The sequence below is a fragment of the Equus quagga genome, chromosome 10 (assembly GCF_021613505.1).
Source record: "Equus quagga isolate Etosha38 chromosome 10, UCLA_HA_Equagga_1.0, whole genome shotgun sequence".
Taxonomy (NCBI): Eukaryota; Metazoa; Chordata; class Mammalia; order Perissodactyla; family Equidae; genus Equus; species Equus quagga.
The window spans coordinates 108,434,058-108,457,410 of NC_060276.1; the positions used below are offsets into that span (position 1 = coordinate 108,434,058).

General features: G+C 52.3%; 1 protein-coding gene and 1 long non-coding RNA gene across 5 annotated transcripts in view; one reads left to right on the forward strand and one right to left on the reverse strand.

Moving 5' to 3' along the window:
* PHKA2 (phosphorylase kinase regulatory subunit alpha 2) overlaps positions 1 to 17,964 on the forward strand; it is an 80,753-nt gene extending 62,789 nt beyond the window's left edge. For 2 of the 4 annotated variants that reach the window (XM_046673052.1, XM_046673053.1), the window contains 10 exons: positions 181 to 260; positions 463 to 541; positions 648 to 777; positions 1,344 to 1,445; positions 3,759 to 3,877; positions 4,656 to 4,685; positions 8,293 to 8,463; positions 10,583 to 10,636; positions 11,332 to 11,532; positions 12,317 to 17,964. In XM_046673052.1, the coding sequence (XP_046529008.1) occupies positions 181 to 260; positions 463 to 541; positions 648 to 777; positions 1,344 to 1,445; positions 3,759 to 3,877; positions 4,656 to 4,685; positions 8,293 to 8,463; positions 10,583 to 10,636; positions 11,332 to 11,532; positions 12,317 to 12,487 (1,137 nt within the window). In that variant the 3' untranslated portion in view covers positions 12,488 to 17,964. Of the gene's footprint in view, positions 1 to 180; positions 261 to 462; positions 542 to 647; positions 778 to 1,343; positions 1,446 to 3,758; positions 3,878 to 4,655; positions 4,686 to 6,356; positions 6,532 to 8,292; positions 8,464 to 10,582; positions 10,637 to 11,331; positions 11,533 to 12,316 lie in introns of those variants that run through there. The other 2 variants (XR_006890287.1, XM_046673054.1) reach the window with 2 other exon arrangements.
* On the reverse strand, positions 4,694 to 10,565 carry LOC124245599 (uncharacterized). Its single transcript, XR_006890288.1, has 3 exons — positions 9,309 to 10,565; positions 8,012 to 8,066; positions 4,694 to 5,013 (listed from the first exon to the last, which is right to left on the reverse strand). It is a non-coding gene; the product is annotated as an uncharacterized LOC124245599 (long non-coding RNA).
* Positions 17,965 to 23,353: the final 5,389 nt, after the last annotated feature.

Genomic DNA, 23,353 nt, shown 5'->3' on the forward strand with positions numbered 1-23,353 from the left:
CTGGGTTGCTCAGTGTGGGGGTCTATGTATGAATTTTTCAAGTAAGTGGCAACATGGGTCATAAAGTTTGTAAAGGAAAATTTATGATCTTATTGGTGGTGGTGCTTCCCTGTTGGCTTTGCTAATATCTGTTTCTTCCCTCACCCCCTTGCCGCCTCGCCCTTTTTCCTAAATGGATAGGCCTGCACGGACCTGCTGTCACACCAGAAGCAGCTCACAGTGGGCCTGCCACCAGAGCCCCGGGAGAAGATCATCTCTGCGTAAGTCATCAGCCTGGGGGCCTCAGGTTTGTGGTGGATCGTGGGGAAAACATCAGTGCCATCCACTGGTCAGGAAGAGGGTCTTTTAAAAGACACTATCACTTGGGAGCTTCCAGCACGGAAAATGGGGACCTTCCCCGGAGGGCGAGGAGGCAGCCCTCCTGGGCATCTTTCATGGTGTTTGTGTCCTGCTTCTTCCTAGGCCCCTTCCCCCCGAGGAGCTCACAAAACTTATCTACGAAGCCAGTGGGCAGGACATCAGCATCGCCGTCCTCACACAGGTCAGCTGGCCAGGGAGGGACAGGGCTGCGGCCTTCTCTGGGTGGCAGGGGCCCCTCTGCCACCGCCTGGGCTCTAAAACGCTGTCTCCACATGTGTCTGCGTCAGGAGATTGTGGTTTACCTGGCGATGTACGTCAGGGCGCAGCCCAGCCTCTTCGTGGAGATGCTCAGACTCCGGATTGGACTGATCATTCAAGTGATGGCCACCGAGCTGGCACGGAGCCTGAACTGTTCAGGTGTGGTATGCGGGGGCAGACTCTCCAGCGGCTCCCACAGCTCCCGCACCCACCCGCCCTGCCTTCTGGGGAGCCCTGCCCAAGTATGCTGGAATCCAGGCTCCTGAGCCTTTGCGTGTGCTCCTGCTTTACCAGGTTCTCTTATTTAGATGTACCTTCCACCAAGCCGTCCAGCACAGGGTGGGGAATTTCGTATGTCAGGGAGAATGAGGCACTAGAATCTTCCACTCTGCTCCTGACATCTAAGTCCGTTACTGTGTCTCCTTGTGGTGAGATGTCATCCCCCATTTAATGACACCTACGCTGGGAGAAAGCCTACCGACTTTAAATATGTAAGTCAACTGTCAGATGCCTAACACTGGGATCATTACAGCATGAAAAATTATACAGTTTAAACAGCAGCATTTAGAATCACCAAGGATCAGCACATTTCAGCCCTGAATAAGTGGTGAGGTGATCCTGAGCAGAGAGGCCTGCCACAGCATCCTTTGTCACTCCCTCCCAACTCATCCTTCACCTACTGCCAGCCCAGTGTCTGGGACACTTAACAAGATGTTTGTTTTTAGGAGAAGAAGCTTCTGAAAGTTTGATGAACCTCAGCCCATTCGATATGAAAAGTCTCTTGCACCATATTCTAAGTGGAAAGGAGTTTGGAGTTGAAAGAAGTGGTAAGTAAATGCTTGTTTTATCTCTGTGGGGAGGGGACCTGACATGTCCAGCGTCGCCTGGAACTGCGTCATTTGTGTACCAGTCGACATCAGTAATCGCGATTTGAGACATAACGTATGAGGGTAAGGTCCTAATTTACTGAGAGGAACACAGTCCTAGGTTGGAGGTTGCCCTTGCAGGGCTTTGTGACCCCTCGTAGGCTTGCTGAGAGAGCTGTGGTCGCTCATGGGTGTGGTGTGCACACCGCTGCATCCTGGCCTGCTGCCCGCCTCCTGCTGCCATAGGTCCAGGTGCCATCACTTGCGCACAGGTGTTAGGAAGTGGTGAGGTGACCAGACTGTCAGGATGAAAGGGCTATCTTTTTACATCACCTGAGCACCCCGCCTTTGGTTTGGGTAGAACCATTCTCAACCAGTGCCTCCTTAGCTAACTTCACGGGGCCGGGAGAAGAACCCTCTACAACCCCACAGCACCTGCTTGCTGAGTGAGTTCGCCTTGGCCCCATCTTGTTGGCTCAGTCTTATCTCCACCGGAACCCTGTTTGCACTGCTAGGAAATACAATCGCCTGAGTCCTGGTGGAATTCTGTTCTCAAATGCTCCCTAATTATAATTGAAGCAATTATCATTTCTCCTCTTCATAATAAAGTGAAATGATTTGCAGACACATTTGTGAATTTATTTCATCAAGTCAAAGAAATGCAGTGTGGGCTGTCATTCTTTTTCTTTAATAAGGAGGACATCGAGTACTTCATGTTTTTTCCCCAGAGTGTGTGCCCACCGGCAGACAAAGACAGCCTCATGCAATCAGATGTGTTTCGGTGGCTTTTCTCCTTTCCTGAAGGAAGAGCGCTCGAGATCCTTTTCCAAAAGTCATTTTCAGTTCTTTCAAATGCACAGTCCTTGACACGTAAATAGACAAGATAAATATTTAATGGGTTCTGTTCATCAAAATAATATACATGATTTGACACAGATAATTACTAAAAATTTGTTATTAGATATAAAGCTGTAGATGCTTACAAAACTAGGACCAGAGTAATGTCACTTTTGAGTGACAAAATATGTCTAACTGCAAGTTAGGCCAGAAGAGGTCCCATCTTTTTACATAACATCATTTTGTTAATTGTCCTTGGCAGTTGTTCAATTTTTATGAATTAAGCTGAAACAGTCTTAGAATTTTGATTAAATCCTGAGATGTCTAAGAAATATTTCCAGCTAATGCCCACCCCATACAAGTCCCACTCTAGCTTCCCAGACCCCTTTGGCTTCTGTTTTCCACTTTCCTGGTGTCCCTCCCTCCTCCCTTTCTGGTAATGATCGAGTTTCCTTGGTGGGTTCTTCCTTTTCTGCTGTCCTTTAAATATTGGTGTCCCCGACTCCTTATTTGTCTCAACTCCAGGGGAGTGCCCTCCACTCCCATGGCTTCAGTGGTGGGTTGGGTGGGAAGGTGGTGCATGCAAGGGGTGCTGCCCGAGGAAGTGATCTTTGAGCTGGGCCTGCAGACAGGGAGGATGTGCCTGACAGAGGGAAACAGGACAGGAGGGAGCAGCACGTGCAAATGCCCAGCAGTGTATGGCTGGCCCAGAGTGGAGAGCTAAGAGGGGCAGGTGGGGCTCAAGTCGCTGGGGCTTTGTGTACCGCTGGGAAGATTGTTTGGGCTTTATCCTGAAGACAGAGCTAGGCCTGGAGCGATTCCAAGTGGGCAGTGACATGATCACACTTGCCTTTTAGAGTGATCACTGTGACCACAGCATGGAGAACTGGTTAGTGGGGGGCAGGGCCGCAGACAGGCGTGGTCCCAAGGCTGCTGCAGCAGGTGGGAAGTGAGGTGATGGAGGCCTCCCTGCCTGTGATGGCAGCAGCGCACTGACCCTCAGGCAGCCACATCTCCTCCGCCTCCAGCCCTCGGTCAGCTTGTTCTCCTAGGACTTCCCTCTCCAGCCCAAGGCCCCTTAATTGGGTGGTCTCAGTTTTCTACAAGGAAACTTTTGGAGAAATAAAAAATTATTTTAAAAAAATATACCCAATTCATGAAAGGGTTTTATGGCCACTCACTTTTTTCTACATGCTGCTTAAGTGATGTTCTTTCATCCATTTCCTCAAACAAGTATTGAGCTTGCGCTGTGTAGCAGGTCCTGTTCCAGGTGCTGGAAGCAAACAGCACTGGCCAGGGCAGATGAGGCCTTCCTCCTCTAACAGAGTTTCTAATCAAGGGGGGAGATCGACACAGATGAAAATGAGCACGTCACATGCATTCATCTCAGGGTGGATGCTGTGTACTTCCTAAGACCCACGTGTGTTTCCTCTCCAGTGCGACCGATCCATTCCTCCGCATCCAGCCCCGCCATCTCAATCCACGAGGTGGGCCATACTGGAGTCACCAAAACCGAGAGGAGTGGCATTAACAGGCTGAGGAGTGAGATGAAACAGGTAAGAAGAGCTCTTGGCGGTGGCAGCCAGGAAAGAAGTGGCTTCCTACCTGGGCTCAGCTCAGAAAGTGATAGAAATTGGGGCATGCAGGGTGCAGCCTGCTCTTTTTAGAGGACATGAGATCCCTCCTGTCCTGGAATCTGAGCACACCTCTGTACCCAGATATCCCAGAGCCACTCACGTGCGGTCACACGTGGTAACATATTACGTGAACATTCTGGAAAACACCCTTCCCCATGTTTGCCTCTGTTGGCGAGAGCCACTCTTTCAAGTGGGCCACAGCCGTTTAAAAAGTAGGGTCATGCAAAAGCTCGTTGAATCATCTCTCCATCAAACGTGGCCTTCAAATGAAATAAGAAGAGGAATCTAGAAATAGGATGGAATGCTTGTGATACCTGTAGTCCCCACCAGCCACAGGTGTCTCTTTTCTTTGTTTACCTTTATTTAATTCACAATAAATTCCTTCTGAACTGACCCCACAGGACTGCAAGTCAACAGCTTTTTGGTCCTAATGTGCCGGGTCCTGTGCTAGAACTTGACCATAAGCTACAGTAGGAAATAGTTTCCTTCTGACCATGACCTGCAGGGGGAAACGCACCCAGATTTTCTTCTCCATTTCAAATGATGGCTCACTCGATTGAGTCCGTGAGGCACTGGTGGGCCTCACCCTGTAGTTGGACCAACACTTCCCTGGACTGTCTAGAGGGTGGTAGAAGTAGGAGGCATCCTTGATTCGAAAGTGCTTTTTGTTTACTGCCTGCTGTATTTTTATTTTCAGATGACTAGGCGATTTAGTGCTGACGAACAGGTGAAACATCTGTCTTGTTCCATCCCTTACTGTGTGTGCTTCATGTTCTTTCTCGCTTGAATGTAGAAAGCGAGGCTGTCAATATGGAGAATCTGAATGCGTGGAGAATGGGTCTGCCCATCAAACAGGCTTGGATGGAGGGCACTCCGCAGGTGGTGGCAGGCAGCCCCAGGGACAGGCAGCCCTGGGGACAGGCAGAGTGCTGGACTTGAAAGCAGGAGAAATGACCTTGCCCCATGCCTTTAAGAAAAATCCATGTATCAGATTCTTGGGTTTTGCAGGATACTTTTTGAAAGAGATGGTCCCGGCTCTGCCTTGGCAGGAGTTTCTGTTCAGACAAAGGGAAACAAATAGGGAAAAGTAAAATGTGGTCATTGTTTATAATAGTAGAAAGAAAACTGCTATTCTTGTCCCCAGATTGCCTGGGGGAATTTCACCCTAGAAGGAAAAGAAAGAAATGTAAGAATACCGTTCTCTTATTACCCTTGGGACACTCCTCCTCCTCCTCCTTCCAGAAAATTGGAGTCACATTCCTAATGATTTAATGGCTCCATGACTGAGAGAGCGTACAGGAATCACATAATGACGTGCAGATTCTATACTTCATCCCAGGGAAAAACATACGTGCTCGCTTCTTCTAATTTATGCCCTTTTCAAGTAAGAACAGACTTTCCAAACATCTTCCTTTGCCAGCCACTCGGTGGCACCATCTCTCTGGTTACCCACATGCTGATGGCGGCTGACGGAGGGTGAATGTGGGTGCTTCCTCCTGCCTCCATTTAATGCCATCCTTGCATGTTATGGGGACAAAACGATCACCTTTCTTCTTTGATGGGTTTAGACTCAGTACGAGTTTTGTATTTGGCCACTTACATCAAGGACATATATTATTCTGTATCCCAAACTTAATAGATGCCGTGGCATTTTAAATTTATATTCACTTTTGTTTTTTCTGGGGAAGATGAGCCTTGAGGTAACGTCTGTGCCAGTCTTCCTCTATTTTATATGTGGGATGCTGCCACAGCAAGGCTGACGAGTGGCACAGGTCCACACCCGGGATCCCAACCTGCAAACCCGGGCCGCCAAAGGGGAGCGCATCAAACCCACCTAGGCCATGGGGCTGGCCCCCTCTATTTACTTTTGCGAGAACACCATGGGTGCGTGTGTGTGCGCTCAGGCACTATCTCCATGCAAGTTAAGGGTACATTCTAGATTTTCAGATGAAGAAATATTTGTTTGGCAAAAGGTCATCAGCAGATCTTCTTCATTCATTTAACAGATAGGTGTTGAATGCCAGAAGGTACCAGATGCTAAATGCTGGTTATGGGTATTTTGTAGATTTTCACAACACTTAACGTGAAAGATTAGCATTTCACAGCTGTAACTGGGAAATAAATTGTGTCCTAACTTGATGAGGCACTCTCCACATAGGACTAGAATGTGGTAACATGTCTTACTCAGAGAGAGCGCGTTTCCCAGTTCTCCATTGCACGGAGCCGCAGAGCTCTGCCCATGCCCGTCTCACTGGGGCTGTTTGCCTGGTTGGTAAGTGAGAACTTCCGTACGCCGCCACCTCTGCGCCTTCTTTCTGCTGCCATTCTGTGTCCTCCTCTCTGCTTGCGTCCTCTGGTGTCACTGCACATGACTGAGTGGACTCTCTTTGTCTTGTAGCTCTTTTCTGTGAGCCAGGCTGTGTCCAGCAGCGCGCATTCCTCCAAGTCTGCAGTAAACCACGAGTCTCACCTGTTGTCCTCCTCACCGCCACCTCCTCGTTTGTGGTGTCTGAATCCTCTTGTTGCCCTTCTCGTGCTCCCACCTCATCCTTAACTCCCGAAGATTTGAACAGGTTTAAGTGTTTTCATTTGACTGTCATTATGAGGAGAGTCTAGAAAGCAAGCCGAGAAGGTCTTGAACTGAGCTTTGTTTGTCCAGGAGCTTCTGGAACCTTCAAGGCATTGGTTCTGTGCCTTTCTATTGAGCCATGGTGGTGAACCACTGCCTGCACGTGCTGACTAGCACTTTGTACTCATGATGCCCCTGCTTGGTGTGAGGCCCCAGATCGAGTGGACGACTAGGAAACTTCTAATTGCAGAGGCGAGCCCGCATCTTCCTCCCGAAACTAGGAGAAAACCAGCTGAGTCATTGATGAGTGCGGCTGTAATTACTTTTATTTGTATCTAATTGTTGCCGTATTTAAATGGCAGTAATGAGCCTAATGGAATAACCCAGCTTAACAGCCTTTTCAAAATAAGATCTGATGAAGACAAAATGAGTGCATGGAGAAAACTCCTGCCTCCTGCCCTGCTAGCATGCTTAACATTTGGATTTCATTTTTAAACCTTTAATTTTTATGTTGTGCATTGAGAAATGAAAGTGCCAGATAGTCTAGAACAAAGATAACGTGAAGGATGAAGGTTTTCCCTTTCCCAACCTGCAGACCCTTCCGTCCACAGAAGCAGGCCGTGAGCTCTGCTGTAGGGAGGGTAGGTGGCGTGGCCTCAACTGCCTGATGCTCGCCCCCACACTGAGCGCACCCCACTTGCAGGCGTGCTCGCCAGGCCCCCACTGGGAGCCTCGCAGAGCTGCCTCTGCAGCGGTGGGCAGGCCCGCCAGTCCCTGAGGCCAGAGGCAAAACTACTGGCCCTGTCCCAGCGCTCCCCTCACGGAGGCCAGAGTAAGTCCAGCCTCAGGCGAGAAGGTGGGAAGGAGATGCCGCCCTTTCCCTCAGCTTCAGCAGAGCACGTCTTCCCAGCTGCCGTTGCCCCAGATTAGGCTAAAGGCCCGTGCTGAGAACAGGCATCGCAGAAAGCAGACTGAAAAGGACGCATGGCTATACCATAATCTCGGAGGTCCCCGCTGCGAAATGCAGATTCCCAGCCTTGACTTTCTGTCTTTGGCCCCAGACCCTCCTCTGCTCCGTGATGGATTGCATTCACGTGGCACCTGCGCTATGGGGAGGTGACTGCCACTTCTCTGTGGCACTGCAGAAGGAAGGGGGGCACGTTGGCATTTGTCTCCCGGGGCTGTGGCGGCTCCGAGGGGCTCCCCTGCTCCAAGGGCCGGGATCTCTCTCCAAGCCCTCCTGCAGCAATGCCAGGAGGCCTTGGTAGTGACACTGCCCACCATGAGCACTTCGCACAAGCCGGGTATACTCTCAGGGTGTTGTGTGTCCTCATTGAGTGAGTGCTGGCAGACAGCTCCCTGAAGGGGGTCCGACTATGTCCCCATGATGCAGATGAGCCTGAGGCCTGGAGCTAGTGCTAGGGGTTGATGCAGCTAGTGTTGAGCTGGGATTCGCAGCCCGACCCCAGAGCCCGCACCCTTACCTGCTCGGCCTCCCGCTGTCAGGTCAGGGTCCTTTGCTGCTATCCTTCTTGGGGGCTGGGAGGGGTGCAAAGAAGGAGTTCAGTAACCAAATCGGTGCATTAAAGAGTTAATCCAGCTTCAAGAAACGGCCAAGGTCAAATCAAGGAACCAAATTCCTCTCTGGGCAAAAGGTCATCTGGTATCTTTGACTAGTTCACTGAGCCGCCCTTCACTACGGCCAGCACACCCTTGCAGCACAGGCCGTGAGGCTTCTGAAGGCCGTGTGCTGTCTGTCTTACAGAGGTCCAGCACCCCGTCCTCGCCCACTGGCACATCATCGTCAGACTCAGGCGGGCATCACATTGGCTGGGGGGAGCGGCAAGGCCAGTGGCTGCGCAGGAGAAGGCTGGACGGGGCCATCAACAGGGTCCCTGTGGGATTCTACCAGAAGGTGTGGAAGATCCTTCAAAAGGTGAGCTTGGCCACTGTGCTGCAGCACACAGGCCTTGGTACTGGAGGACACGTGCTCCCAGGGAAGTGAACCGTCCCTTCTTACTCCCTTGGTGGGACGTGGTGGCACCTACAGGTATTAGGTAGCCTGCGACTACAGAACAAGCAGACACACAGCCCCGCCCTCTGGGAGCTCACAGCCTAGAGCAGGGTTTCTCCATCCGGGCACCACTGATGTCTGTGGCTGGGCAATTCTTTGTTGGAGCTGCCCTGTGCATTGTGGGATGTTAAGCAACATCCCTGGCCTCCACCCACTAGATGCCAGTAGCACCCCCTCCCCGAGTTGTGACAACCAAAAATGTCTCCAGACATTGCCAAGTGTCCCCTGGGCAGCAAATTGCCCCTGGTTGAGAACCACTGGCTGTAACCACAGCAAGTTAGATAAAGTGGCAGCCCAAGCTGTGTGGGACCACCTTTGACATATTTTAGGAACATAGAAAAGTCACAAGATAAACAAGAACCAGAGAAAACACCGTGACAGGTGACCTGGAACAGCCCCCCCAGGCCTGTATCCAAGCCATTCAGCAACGTGACAGAGTACCTCCTCTCTGCAGGGCACCGAGTGGGGTACTAAGGGCTGCCAGTCTGACCCTGAGTCCCAGGCACCCTGAAGGCACTATCGCCACACACCCTGGCAGCCTCTGCTTCCCCACCTGGAAGACCAGGGTTGGGGGGACCTCCAGACCCACTCCCCTTAGCCAGCTGGCTGCCACGCCTGTGGCCCTTAGACAGGCTGCATTCTTAAAACATCAGCAGAGGTCATCAAAAACAGATGCAAGGTGACAGCCACAGCCTCCACTGCCTTACCTGAGTGTGGGAGAGCCCGCCCGAACGCCGAACGCCTGTTGCCAAGGAGGGGTCAGCGGGGGCAGCCATGCCCCTCTGTCCCTCACCCACGTTCTGTCTCCCTCTTCCATCAGCCCCAGGGCATTCATGTGGCTTCCTGGGTCCCACAGAGTTTGTCTTTCCTCTTGCATGGGGGGACAGTCTGCTTCAGTTACAAACTTCTATGCAAGCCGAGAACCAGGGGCAGGACTGATTTTTTCCTAAAACTATTTTTGTTAGCTCATTTCACAGTAGGAGAGGAGAGAAAAGTAATCCCAAATGAGTGCATACTACAGTCCCCTTCCCAAAGACACAGCACCCTTCGGCTGGGTCAGTTTGTGACAGTGGCCCCTGGCCCATTAGGGAGCCTTTAGCCTCTCTGCTGGGTAGGGATCGGAGTCTTCCTCGCAGAGCTGGGCATGGGGAGGTCAGAGCAGCCCCCATCTTTGTGCAGCTGGACTCCGAGTCCCCACATGGGGGCAGAGCCCTCAGAGCCCACGTGGCCTCTGGTTCTCCGTTCTCTGCCTCTTGTCAGGAGCACAAGCATTTCTGGCCGCTCTGTCCTCAGCCCACCGGGGACAGGGGTGGGGCCGCCACTGCTGGCCAGGGCACTGGGATTTAGAAGGCAGCCAATTAGACCAGAACAAACTGTTCCTAGAAAATCTCCCCACACTTCCTGGGGCATCACATGCTTCCCTCCAGATTTCCACTGGCTCTATACCAGGACACTTTTATTATGAAAAAGCAGCATCTTGTATCGAGCCGACGCTTGGTATTTATATACATGGGTGTGCATGTGTGTGTCTGTGCATGTGCTTGAGTCTTCTGTGATTGGTGCTTATTATAGAAACCTCAAAAATAGATGCCTGCAAAGGCACAGAAGTATCGCTTTGCCAGCAGGAGCCATGAAAATCTCCCTTTATATGGCACCAAAGGGGGCCTCAGCCGCCAGAGCTGGGCTGCCAAGTGCAATGCGGGCTTCCACAGAGGAGGACCTGGCAGCACCCTGGGGCATTATTCCTGCGAGATCTGAAAGATGCCTGCTGGTTCCCTAGAATTGTTCTATTGAAAACACAGCCTGTGGGCAGTGAGAACAAGCTCTCTAAAAATAACTCTTGAGAGTCTGGCGTGTTCCAGCCCTCGCACAGGTTTCCAAGGCAGAGCAACTTGAGTGTGTGTGCATGCATGTATGCACGCTTATTAGTCACGTTCTGGAATCTGACTAAAATGTGATATGTGTATTATTCTGCTTCCAGTGCCATGGTCTGTCCATCGATGGTTATGTGCTCCCATCCTCAACGACACGAGAGGTACGATGGGAAAAGCCCGAACGCCGGCCTGCGCGGGTTTCCACTGAGGGCTTCATTTCAGCGACTCTAACCACTCGGGCTGCTTTCAAGCTTCTTACGTAGAAACAGGCCATTTGTAGGGCTGATCTTTTTTGCCGCTTAACCCTCAAATTTTACAGTTTCTTTCCCACATTCATGAGCATCACCTTTTCTCCTTCCCCTCAGAAACAGCATTTCTGACTATCAAGATCTTTAGGTTTGCCCTTTAAACTCCTATGAAAAGAGCAAAGCCGCATGCCACACTCGTGGATCCACGTGCAGCCTCCTCTGGCCCCCTCTCTGCCAAAAGCAGCCATGTTCCTGGTGTCTTTTCCCCATTCTTTTAAAAATTGAGTTTTAGTTTTTATGCCACCCAAGGCATGATGCCATATGCTGCAAAGAATGATGAAGAAGAAAGACAAATAAGAAACGGTCCCTGCACCTTGGAAGTCACAGTCCAGTGGAGTGGGTAAATAAGGCTAGGACGAGGCCGACTCCCAGAGCAGAGCTCCTGGCCTCCTGCTCCAGAGGATTCCTGCTGGCAGAATCTGGAAGTTGGCCAGAAAAGAGGCAGTGTCTGAGCTGACCCCAACCTTGATGGGTACTGTGTTCAGCATTGGTGACGGGGCTGTGTCTGTCCTGGCTCATTCCTGACCCCCTGCTGGTCCCTTTGGCAGATGACCCAGGAGGAGATCAAGTTCGCTGTCCATGTTGAGTCGGTGCTGAACCGCGTGCCCCAGCCCGAGTACCGGCAGCTGCTGGTGGAGGCCATCATGGTGCTCACGCTGCTCTCAGACACGGAGATGAACAACATCGGGGGCATCATCCATGTGGACCAGATCGTGCAGATGGCAAACCAGCTGTTCCTGCAGGACCAGGTGGGTGTGCCCAGGCCCGCCCAGTCACCCCACAGCCAAGGTGGGGACAGAGGCAGGGTAGCCAAGATGGCTGGCATTTGTCTCTGTTGAGGCTGGAGATTCTGTGTCCAATAGGAAAGAATACTCTCAAACAAAGAAAATGTCATCACAAATTGTGAAAAAAATGTGGTTAGAAAATGGCACAGTGACTACTTAATGAATCCACAGACCTTTGGAGATGGGCAGACCCATTTCAGCATAGGTCTTAGTGCAAACACCACCCTTGCTATGAACAGTCATGTGTCACTTAACAGTGGGGACACATTCTGAGAAATACGTCACTCAGCGATCTCGTTGTTGTGCGAACATCATAGAGTGTACTTACACAAACCTAGATGGTATTGCCTACTATACACCTAAGCTACATGGTACTAATCTTATGGGACTACCGTTGTAGATGCAGTCCATCATTGACCAAAACCTTGTTACGTGGCACATGACTGCATACGGCCCTGGGTAAACAAACCACTTACCCTGCACCCAAAGTTGAGCTGGGAGAAGCTGTCCTCTCACTATCGAGTCCATAATGCTGTGCGAACTAGGGCATGTGGGAACACAGTGTAGTGCTGGCAGCAGAGGCTGGATGTCCTCCCCTGTGCTGTCGGCTCTCCTGCCCTCAGGCTCTGAGCTCTTCTCCCCAGGCCATGAGTGGGCCTCTAGCGACCAGCCTCCAGCACACAGAGTCACCCCAGGGCCACAAGGGTGAACTCTGCTCATTCCTTGTCTCTGCCTTTTCATGCTGCAGATGTCAATTGGAGCCATGGACACCCTGGAGAAAGACCAAGCCACGGGCATTTGCCACTTCTTTTACGACAGTGCTCCGAGTGGGGCTTATGGGACAATGACCTACCTGACAAAGGCAGTGGCTTCTCATTTGCAGGAACTGCTGCCCAATTCAGGCTGCCAGATGCAATAGTGCGTCAGCACTCTGAGTCTGTCACTTGCCCCCTAGCCTCACTGGGAACTTCCGTCTGTTACCCAAGATCCCCTGTGCTGTTGCAAAAGCATGTCTCATCAGAATTACTGGCAGGGAGGAGATGGCAGTGACTGACCTGAGACCAGTGCATGTCCAAGCCACAGAAAGAGCCGATGACTCCTGTATTCCCCCAAGGAGCACCGTGGGATCACTGTCTAGGCCGATTTTGCTGGAACATTTGTCACAGCAGCTGGGCTCCTAGAGTCTGAGGAGGAATTGGAAATCGGTCTCGAGTGCAGAGCGAACTGAGAAGCCAGCTTAAATTGGCTCTCGCAGAGTTACTGAAATAGTTGGATGAGCTAGTGACACATCTTAAAGACGGAAAGATCCTTCCAGCAGCAGTAGCTAGATGAGCGGACCTTGACAAGGGCACCATCTTAACAGGATTCAGTCTGTGGACCAAACTGTTTACCAAATAGAACAATACTCTTTCTATGGAATTCTGGTTTTCTTGTGCTTTGCTTTCTTTCTTGGCCTCTTGTTTCATTGGCATGGCTATCTTCACGTGACATAATTCTCTCAGCAAGATTAAGAAAATTGCTCCCAGTTAACTTTGGCTTATGGTCTTCAAGGATTTTATCCTGGCCACCAATGAATTAAGGGTTTCTCCTGCTATATGAAAAATCCCATTTTCCAGAGTCTAGCCAAAAAAAAAAGGCAGGGAGTAGCCAACTCTTACAGCTGGGCAAACCGTTGTTTTGGGGCTAGAGCAGGCAGGAAGTCCCTCTGGAAGGCCTGTGCCCCACCTCCCATGGGCTGATCACCCTGGCAGGTGACGGTACTTTCCCCCTGTGCTCCAGGGCAGCCGCACGATGACCACGCAGCCCAAGATGCCATGGCAATTAGTGGTGTGCGCTGGCAGAAACAGCACTTCCCTCTTATGATGGAGCCAGGCTGAGGACTCGAGCCTCCTCGTGGAAGCACCTGAACTTAGCACTCTAAGGTGTGTGTGGAGTAGGTAGGTGTGGTTGGAAGCCTTGGACGTCGAGGAGCAAGGACAAATCCTGACAGGGCAGGGCCTCGCCAATCTTTTGCCGATGTCCTGGTGGATGGATTTCCCTCTAGGAGATGTCTTACCTTGGGCGGGCGGCAGGGCAGGGTGAACAACAGGGAAACAGTTTCTGTGAATAGTGGACCTGGAAGGACTGTCACCTGGTGGCCAAATGGTGAGCTCTAGCTGGTTGAGTGATGGGTTAGATTGGCGATGACTCTGCCTCTGAAACAGGAACGTGGCCATTGGATCTTTGCTTGGAAGTTTATGCGAAGGTGAAGAAAGCTGATGCTCTAGCCGCTTTGAGGGGACATTGCGGTGCTTGCCACCCCTCAGAGTCAAGATGCAGTACTGACAGTTGTTCTGGAAGCAGACGGAAGGAAGGGTGGCCTCACGTTCTGACGCTGCCTGCTAAAGAGCCTCTCTTCAGTCCAAGCCAAATACTTTGTAGTCGCCCCGGGAGAGGCGGTCTAGAGCGCGGTCTCAGTGCACTCACGGGCTCGGCGGCGTACAGGCACCGCTCACCTGGGACTTCAGTGCCTTTGTTTTGTCTCTTCGAAACCACAAAACTTTCCTCGCTGAAGTAGTCGTTACATAAGTGCAGAGGCCCGAATCACTGGATTTCTGCTCCGGTGGACTTCCGCCGTCCCTCGCTCCTCTTTCCCCCACTTCCTATCCATGTCAGCGTGTAAAACCTTTCTCCTTGGATCTCTAGATCCTCCCTCCCTTCATTCGTCAGCACGTGTTGAATGCTTTCTGTGTGCAGTTAGAGGAACATAAAGATAAATGAGACATGACTCAGTGCCCAAGGACCTCGCACTACTGAGGAAGCCCAATGTGGAAAGGTGGCCGTGCTTTAGTGGGGCAGGGACAGTGTTGAGACACGGATGTGGCGCAGGGCCGGCAAGGTGGGGCCTGCCCAGAACACTGGCATTTGCGGGACAGATCCCAGAGACAGCGTGGGCAGCCTGGCCTGCAGCTCTGGCCCATGCGGCACCATGCCTCACCCCCCGGATCCTGCAGTGCCCTGGAGCCTTCCTGTTGGTGCCCCGTCTTCCCTGGGAAGCCTGTTTGCCCCCATTTGCCTCTGAGGGTCCAGGAGGGTCAACAGTCACCCAGATTCCTAGTAGCATTTTCATAGCCTTTATTTTTGGTGTCTTTAAGACACGCTTGACATAAGCAAGGCTCATGTAATTCACGTAAGAAAGGTACATGCTGTGCAAGTCCCAGCTGCTCCTTGGGAGAAGACTCGGGAAGAGCTACAGCCCTCCAGAATGAGCCAGGAGTTAATTTAGAACATCACCTGCCTGTGGATGACGTGCAAAGCCACAGACACCATGTTTGGGCTCACCGACCAAGATGCAGGCTGGGAGAAGAGCCATAATAAGCAATTCAGATGAGCCTTCGATTCACTCCTGAAGCCTCTTTCAAATGAAATCCTGAAATAGTACCGCATTTCCACAGGCATCAAGCTGTCAGCTTTGAAGAAGGAGAACAGGCTTCTGAGGCTTAATCCGTTTGATGAGCAGCTGAGGCCCACGCCAGGAAGAGCAGCAGGTGTCTCGGCGGGTGGTAGAGGTCCCGTCCTGCCACCGTTCTGGCCTCAGCAGACTGGGCTTCCACGGCAGGAGACCGCCGCCTGGCAGCCCCTACAGCTTCAGGTCTGGGCTGGCTGGTTCTCCACCCCACTGCTCTTTCCTAACTCCCTCCTCATAGCAGAGAGGCCACTTTTGACCTTTGCTAGGGCTGGGGGGTAGCTGTTCTGTCTCAGAGCCAGAAACAAACATTTCTTTTAACATCCTCAGTTGAAAGGCAGCCAGCCACCCTACCTGCTGCTCGCCCTGGCTTTGACCCGGGTAAATCCAGCAGCAAGGAGGAAGGCTCTGTCTCTGAGTCAGACAGACTCCCCAACACCAGCAGCTCTGTGACCTGGGGTGAGTTACTCAGCCTCTCTGTGCCTCTGTAAATGTGCCCATCTGTAAGTGTGCAGGAGGCCCACACCCAGGCACAGCAGTGAGCACCAGGGAGTCAGGAACCCTCCCAACTCCCCCGCCTCTGGCAGTCGGGGGGCCAGGGGCTTCCTGTTCCCCGAAGCCAGGTATGCCCAGTGGCAACCCCGGGCTGGTGGGGGGAGGAGGAGGACGCTCTTCCTATCACACAGGGTCTCCTGGGTGGGCGTCTGTCAGGAGGCCAGTTAGAGCTTCCGCACCTCTGCTGAGGCCAAGGGACTGGAAGGAGAGATTGTCAGGCGTTAGCTGCCTGGATAGGGAGGATGTAAATGCTCCCCATGTAAAAATAGCAAAAGAAAAGAGACCAGACGATCAGGAGGCCAGAGAAACAGTTCGTCAGTTGATTGATGCCATTTATTTCTGGACAAGACGACAGGAGGCCTGGCCTCCCTGGCTGTCAGTTACAGCAGAACCATCGTTCAGTTCCATTGACTGGGGCACAAGTCTGGCAAACAGCTTTTGTCTTCTCTGCTTCCTTGCTGTCAGAGGGAACAAAAGCCCCCCACCCCTCCTTTGATGCCCTTATCTTTCAAGGCGATTCTTCTGCTTTTGAAGTTGCTGCCATCTGTTCTGTGTGTCTCTGTACTTTGCATGGTCCCAGAATGCCTTCTGCTCTCTCAGACTTGGCCACTGATAGCTCTGCCTGTGAGGGGAAGTAAAGCTGCGTTGTCACCATCTTAGACCCCTTTGTCCCCCTCAGAAAGCCATTTAGGAAAAGTCATGTCCTTGAGTTACCAAGAGAGTTCTCTGAGGAGAGAGAAGGCCTGACACTGCAGGCGGGACTCTTCGAGTCAGATGCGCCCCGAGCGTTTGCCTGATGGTTTGGGAGAGGGACAAATTCCATCAGCAAACAACCATGTGTGTGTTTTTAAGGAACATATGTGCAATTTTGGCAAAAATGCCTTCTGAGAAGGACTGGAACCATCGAAACCAATGAACTCTGAAGTCATGTGTTCATCCCTCTGCTTTATTGCAGTATGTCACGTATTCTGAAAGATGAATTGCTCAGAAAGCATTTATCGTGGGCCTACTCTGGGCCAGGCATTGCTTGGCATACAGAAATATGGACTAGTCTGGTGGGGATGAAAAAAATGTGTCTCCTGTTTGTGAAAACCTCTAAGGAAGAAGATTCTCCAGCCCCCTGTGAAGTGTTCCCAGCTCTGGTCTACCAGGACAGCCATGCCTCAAACCTAAATCTGAGCAGCTTCGGCCGTCTCGGTGGGGTTGCTGCCAGATGCCTTCACCGGCAGCTGATGCAGCTGAGGTGCCAGGCTTTCCAAAGGGCACGGTTTTGTGTTGTCCATGTGGGACCAAGCTGCATTGGCATTGGGCACTGGGCAGTGGTTGTGCCTGCCTTGTCCCCTTTTTTGAAAGACCTTTCCAGATACAAACTCAGGATAGACTTGCCAAGGAGAAATCCCAAGTCATGGCTCTCATCTCTCGTAGTCTCAGTATCACTGTTGGCCAACTGTCCGAGTTCTTATTTTCAAATAACAGAAAGCACCTCTGACTGGGGAGGATTTCGGATAAGTCACATGATCACCAGGCTTGGCAGCTCACCCACCAGGGACAAGGCCCCACGTCACTCTCATGGGCTCAACACCCTGGGGCTGGCACCACCGATGCCCCCACCGCCAGCCACTAAGACCATCGCCTCTGCTCTTTTGGAAACGAAATATAGAGGCTGCCACCTGTCGCAGAGCGGGTCTCATGCGGCCGCTAGCTGTGCATTCCGTCTCGGGCAGGTGCGTTGCGTCGGCTGGGGCGGTTGTTGGTTGTGAGGACAGCTGGAAGAGCCGCTGTCTGAGCGTTCCTCCTTCTAAAGTGGAGGTGGCGTTGGCTTCCTAACGTGGGCGATCCCCAGACCTGGGGAGGGGGTTCAGATGCTGAGTAGCCAAAACTAAGTGTCCACTATAGCTAGGACTCTCGGCTTTTATTCTTTTGTCTGGAAAAGAAGGACCTGTCTCCCACCCCCACCCCGCGCTGAGAGCTGACCTGAGAGGCGGGGTCGCCCTCTGGGGAGGGTTGTACAACAGAGTGAAGAGGAGCATGTGAGTCATCTCCCTGCCCCTCTGGGCTCCAGCTGGGATAATGCAGCTTCTCTCTTCAGGTCAAAATGTTACTAAGTCATAGTGGCTGGACAGCTGCTGCTGCCCGGGCCGCCAAGCAGACCGCATCCTGCCGCCCAGCTTCCAAGGAGCTGTCACGAAACCTCCCGGCGGAGCCCTGCACGAATTGCCAACGTGCCTCGCATCTTTTCGTGACCACTAGCCCAGCCCAGCCCCATTAGCCTTTTTCTGGACCCTGAGTGACAGCCCATCTGGGACAAGACGCAAGTGATAGTCACATCTTTCCTTCTAAGTCTTTAGCCAGCTGGGGGATTTAAAAATAAAGAACGGAACTGATCCGAAGTGTCAGCCTCTCCTGACAGTGTGAGTAATTTCCCCCGCTGTCACAGGGCCTCGCTCCCTGAGTTCTTGCAAGCATCCGAGTCACTCTCCTGGGCTCAAGGGAGCACAACCATCGAGGTGAGTCGGCCTTTCCTGCCTGTCCCCTCCCCTCCCTCTCCCTCTGTGGCAGCCGGCAAGAGCTCCCCGCTGCACTTCTTTCTCCCTCATCAAGCACAAGAGATCCAGAGCTAAAGCGGCCCGCCAGCTCCAAGGAGGCTGGAAGAGGGCACTGCGCACACCGCCGGGTGAGGCGGCATCTCGTGATCGGAGATGGAGCAGGCGGGCTCAGCAGGCCCTTGGATGCAGAAGCATCGGAGCTTGTGCTGTCCTCGCTGCCTGAATCTCCAGAAATCTCTGGGCTTTTCATCCCCCAAAGCAGTGAGCTAACTTATGCTGGGGTGATGGCACACACACACGTGCACACACACAGAGCTGTGTGTTTCTGTCCCCAGACTCCTGATGGAGACTGGAGATAGCTTTTGTGCTGTCAGCACACATTCCTGTGGCAGGCACTGTGCTTAGCAGGCTGGAGGGCAGACAGCTCCGTGCCTAGTAGGGGAAGGGACAATAAGCAAGTTGACAGGGAGAGAGGACTCCGATCAGAGCCCTGGGAGAGGAGGGTGCACTGAGCGTGGGGCCAGTGGGGGCTTCACTGAGGAAATGATGCTGGAACCGGGTGGGGGTGGAGAGGTCTTAGCAGAGCCTCTCCTCACTCAATCTCAGGTACCACTGCTCCATCAGGACGGCCCTGTTTCCTCGTGATGCAAGGGCAAAGGAGGAGGGCCAGGCTGCGCCGCGCGGGAAGGATTTGCACGGGAGCACGTTGACTCCTCCAGACCCTGCCCTGGGTCTGATGGGCCCTGCACCCCAAGCAGGTCAAGGATGAGTCAACTACTCACCTGCAAAACATTCTGGGCCACGAGGCAAGAGTTCCTCGAGAATATAATCCATCAGTATCGGACTACATCCTATAGATGTCAAAGCACCGTGCTTGGGGTGGGGGCGGACAGCTGGTCAAGGCCATGGACAAGAATAAAGCAGACAAAGAGGGCAGGGAGGCCCGGGGGTGGCGGGGACTCTCATATGGGATGATTGGAGAAGACCTCTGACAAGGCAGGATTTGATCAGAGACCTGGAGTAAGTAAGGGCCTGAGCCATGCAAGGGAAAAGCATGCCAGGCAGAGGGAACAGCCAGTGCAAAGGCCCCAAGGCAGGAGTGCACCTAATGTGTTTGCAGAACAGGAAGGAGGCCAGAGGGCCAGGAGTGTAACCATCAAGGGGAGGAGTGTAGACTTTGGCTTTTGTCCCAATCACTGGGGGGGTATGGGACAGAAGAATGACCATTATTGCCAACCCTTACAGAGAGAGATGCTTGAAGGGGAAACAGGGCCATGGGGCAGCAGCCAAGACAGAGGGGAGGAGGGCTCCATTGTAGAGTGGGCTTGGAGGGACTGCATCTGTCTGAAGGCAAGAGGGGAAGGGAGCATGCGCTGAGGCAGTTTAACTTCCTCCACCCCTTTTGTGAAGCCCACAAGCTTCCGGAGCAGCCCCTGCTTTGCTGCTGTTTAGGGTAGCTGGAAAATGGAAGCTATCGAATGACTGAATGACAGAGGCAAACTAGTCTCGCTCCCTTCCTCAGCCCCCGTCTCAGGCCTAACCCGTATGCCTCTTAGACTGCTTCCTTGCAGACGTGGACACGCGTGTACACAGGCAGAGGCAGACACTTCCAGCCATGGGGCTGCGATTCCTGTGCCACGTGAGGCGCCTCAAAGGAGCCTGTGGCTGGGAACGATCCCCAGGGCTCACCCTCAGGCTCGGCTTCGCCTGTCCTCACCTGCCCTTGCAGGAGTTTCTCCCCCACCCCAACCCAGTGGACGTCAGACCTCTTCTCTGCCATCCATGAGCGCCCACCTGCCTTTCAAGTCAGGGCCTTAGAAAGCACGAGAAAGACTGGGGCTGAGGCCTTCTAGGTTCACAAGGCGTCACGGTCTGCAAGTCGTTCAAAGGCTGCTTCCTCTGCACTTTAAATAGATGTGCTGTGCTGGGTTTTCAATTTGACGCATTGCTTTTTTTTTTTGAACTTAAAAAAGGCACAATGGAAAGCAGGCAAGCAATGCAGTGAGTCACCCCGGGAGGAGGGGGGCGCTGCCTGCCGGGAGCTGTGGTCAGGGGAACGTTGCAGGCGGGTGGAGAGAGTGAAATATGAGTGGAGAGTTGCGGCCAACAGGATTGGCTGTGTGGAGTCCCTGGAATTAGTGACTTTGTCTTCTGTGGGACTGACATCTGGGCAAACCTCAGGTGTGTTGGAAAGGTCAAGGGCGGCGACAGAGGTCTGAACTGTCCCTCCGGTCAAGTAACAGAGCCCTGGGAGCCGTAAAGGACACGCCTTTATCGTCCTACATTTGCTTGTTAGATGCCCAGTATTAGCACCAGGCTCTTACAGGTGGGGAAACTGAGGCTCAAGAGGCTTGTGAATTTCACAGCTTCTCCTGCGTTAGATCAGGACGAAAGCCAATGTTTTGAGATCCTCCGTTTATCTAGATCTGGGCAAAGAACACTGCATTTTCCTTACAAATCTACCTCAGAAGAGAGGCTCATTTTCCTTACAAATCTACCTCAGAAGAGAGGCTCATTTTACTAGTTTGTACAGGTTTGGCTGTAGATACAGAGAGAAATCATGCAGGGGACGGGAATTCTCAGTTGAGCTACAGAGATTCAAAAGCCCAGCGTTTGCAAATGGGCAGCCGGGGCAGCACATGCGCTCACCCAACTTAAGGACCAGACACACCCGACAGAGGCAGTCGCTGGGCCTCAGGGCTAGTCTGACAGTGCTCCTCAGCCCACGCAGGCCCCAAAGTGGCACCCCTCTCTTCGACCACCTCCTGGGCCCCCTGGCCCTTTCCCCACCAGGTGCTCTGGGGTCAGCCGGGCAAGAAGTCAGATCATGCTGCTGCTTAGAGATGGGCACACTTGGATTATACATCGTTCTCTTGGTGCCTCAGTTTCCTCCTCTGTGAAATGGATGGCGATTATATAAACCATTTTCACTGGGCAGTTCCAGAGATTAATCATTATATATATAATGACATCATGATAACGTATATAAGCCACTGGCACGTGACAGCAGCTCAGTAGACAGTGGCTACAGTCACCCCCCCGTCCTGGTGGCCCCCATCTAGATCTGCAGACCCCTCATCCCCAAGGGAGGCAGCCCAGGCACTTATGAATCTGGGTTTTGCATTCAGACAGGCTACTTGTTAGCTGCGTGGCCATGGATGGCCAGTCACTCTGAGCCGCATTTCCTCATTTATCAAATAAGGATGACAATAATCTTAATGCAAAGTTTACAGGACCATTAAAACATTTTTAATTCCCATTATCTAATTTTTAAAGAGAAGTCTCTCAGGACTGCACCCTAGCAAAGCTTGGCTTAGCCCACTTCAGGCGTTAGCTCCCAACACTAGAGAGGTTGAGGTTACTGCCCTGTGCTCCGCCCTGAGCACAGCTCTCTGCTGTGGACCAAGGAGGAAGCAGGACAGACAGAGGCAGGGATGGCACTTTTGGGAGGCAGAGCAAAGGGCTTCAAAGCCCCATCTTCATCTTCAACTTCTGAATTCCTTCTTCCTCTTGGAACTTGTTGCCAAGGGCCTCATGTGACAAGGGAGGTCTGGGGCCTCCCACTTACTTGGGAGAAGTCTTGCTGCCCTTGGAGAAGGGATCACCTGGCATGGGTGCAGGCCGGGGCAGCAGCTGAGAGCCAGGGCCCCTGAAATCCTCAGGCTGCATAGGGGATCCAGGCCAACCTGCCGGTGGGCCACCCCGCAGAGCTTGGGGCTGGAGAGCTGCAGGACACAGAGTTGCTTTGCCTGAGACCACGAGAACTGCCCCGCATCCAGAATGGTTCAGAGCTGGTGACCTGCCTGGTCCACCTCTTCATAAATTAGGCTTAACGATAGCAACTCCATCTCATGTGGCTGTTGCGAGGATTAAACGTACTAATATTCTTCAAGTGCTTGGATGTCACCTGGTACCATAATAAGTGCTAAATAAATGTTTGATTAAAAAAAATTTGATTGCGACACAAGTCACTGAATCGTTAGAGGGAAGAAGCCTTGAAGGTCATGGGTCATTCCCAGCCCTTTCAGAGGTGTTTCCATATCATTAGTCACACTTCGGTCTCAGCGAAAGCTCTAACCTGTGGAATTCTCAGCCTCTGAGCTCGACAGTGTGATGCGGCGAGAACAGGTGAAAGGAGACTGGAGAGCACAAGGCCCTCAGCCTGCCCGTTGTGTTTTCTGCCTTAGTGCTGGCTGGCACTGCCTGGGGGGCTCTGAAGACCTGTGTGCTCCTGGAACTCTGGGAGGCAGGATTGTACACAAGATCTTCAGTCATCTCTCACGATACTTTCAGCTGTACTTCATAGATTACCCAGCTATCAGTGGCTCAAACAATAAAGACATTTATCGTCTCATTTAACAAGTCTGGAGCTGGGAGGTTGCAGGGTTGGTTCAGCGGCTCGACAACGTCAGGAAGGATCCATGCCCTTCCCATCTTCCTTCTCCATCATCTTCAGAGCGTGGTGTTTTCTCCTGCGTGGTTGCAAGATGGCTGCCACACCTCCAAGCATCACATGCTTAAAAGACAACATCCAGACCAGGAAGGGGGAGGCAGGGCCTTCTTATTGCACTTCTCTCTCTCTTGCTTCTCTCTCCCTCTCTCCCCCTCCCCCTACCCAATCCAGGCAGGGAAGTCTTTCCCAGAAGCCCCCTAGCAAACTTTCCCTAATTCTGATTGGCCAGAACTGAGTCAAATGCCTATTTGAGACTGATCCCTGAGAAGACAGTGAGGATTAGCCGGATGGCTTTCCAACTATTGTAGTTCTCGACCTAGAACTAGTGTGGGCCTGGGGGACGGAGCCACCTTCTGAGACATCACCTATCAAATTCCGACACAAAGTTGGGATCCTGTTAATGAGGAAGAATGGGGATGGCTGCTGGCTGGGCAACCTAGAGCCTATCCTGAGCGCTTAACCCGTAGATCATGTCTTGGCCCCTTTCATGCTTCCTGACATTTCTGTGCCTTGCCTAGGGCCCTTGGTAGCTTTCAGAAAGGTGTTGCTCACTGAATACTTTGGACTCTTCTACTTGCTGCCATCAGCTCTAACCACCTCCCCCAACCTTCCTACCTCCCTGCCCGGTGGGATAGAGCATAGGAACAGACGAAGTGAGACAAGCCACGATAGAGGAGAAGATGTTAGAAACAAGCTAGAGAGAACGCTGATTAAATGGTCCAGACTTGGCAGTGAAAAGACAAATGTCGACAGATTGGATTAACAGAGAGAGGTGTGCTATCTATA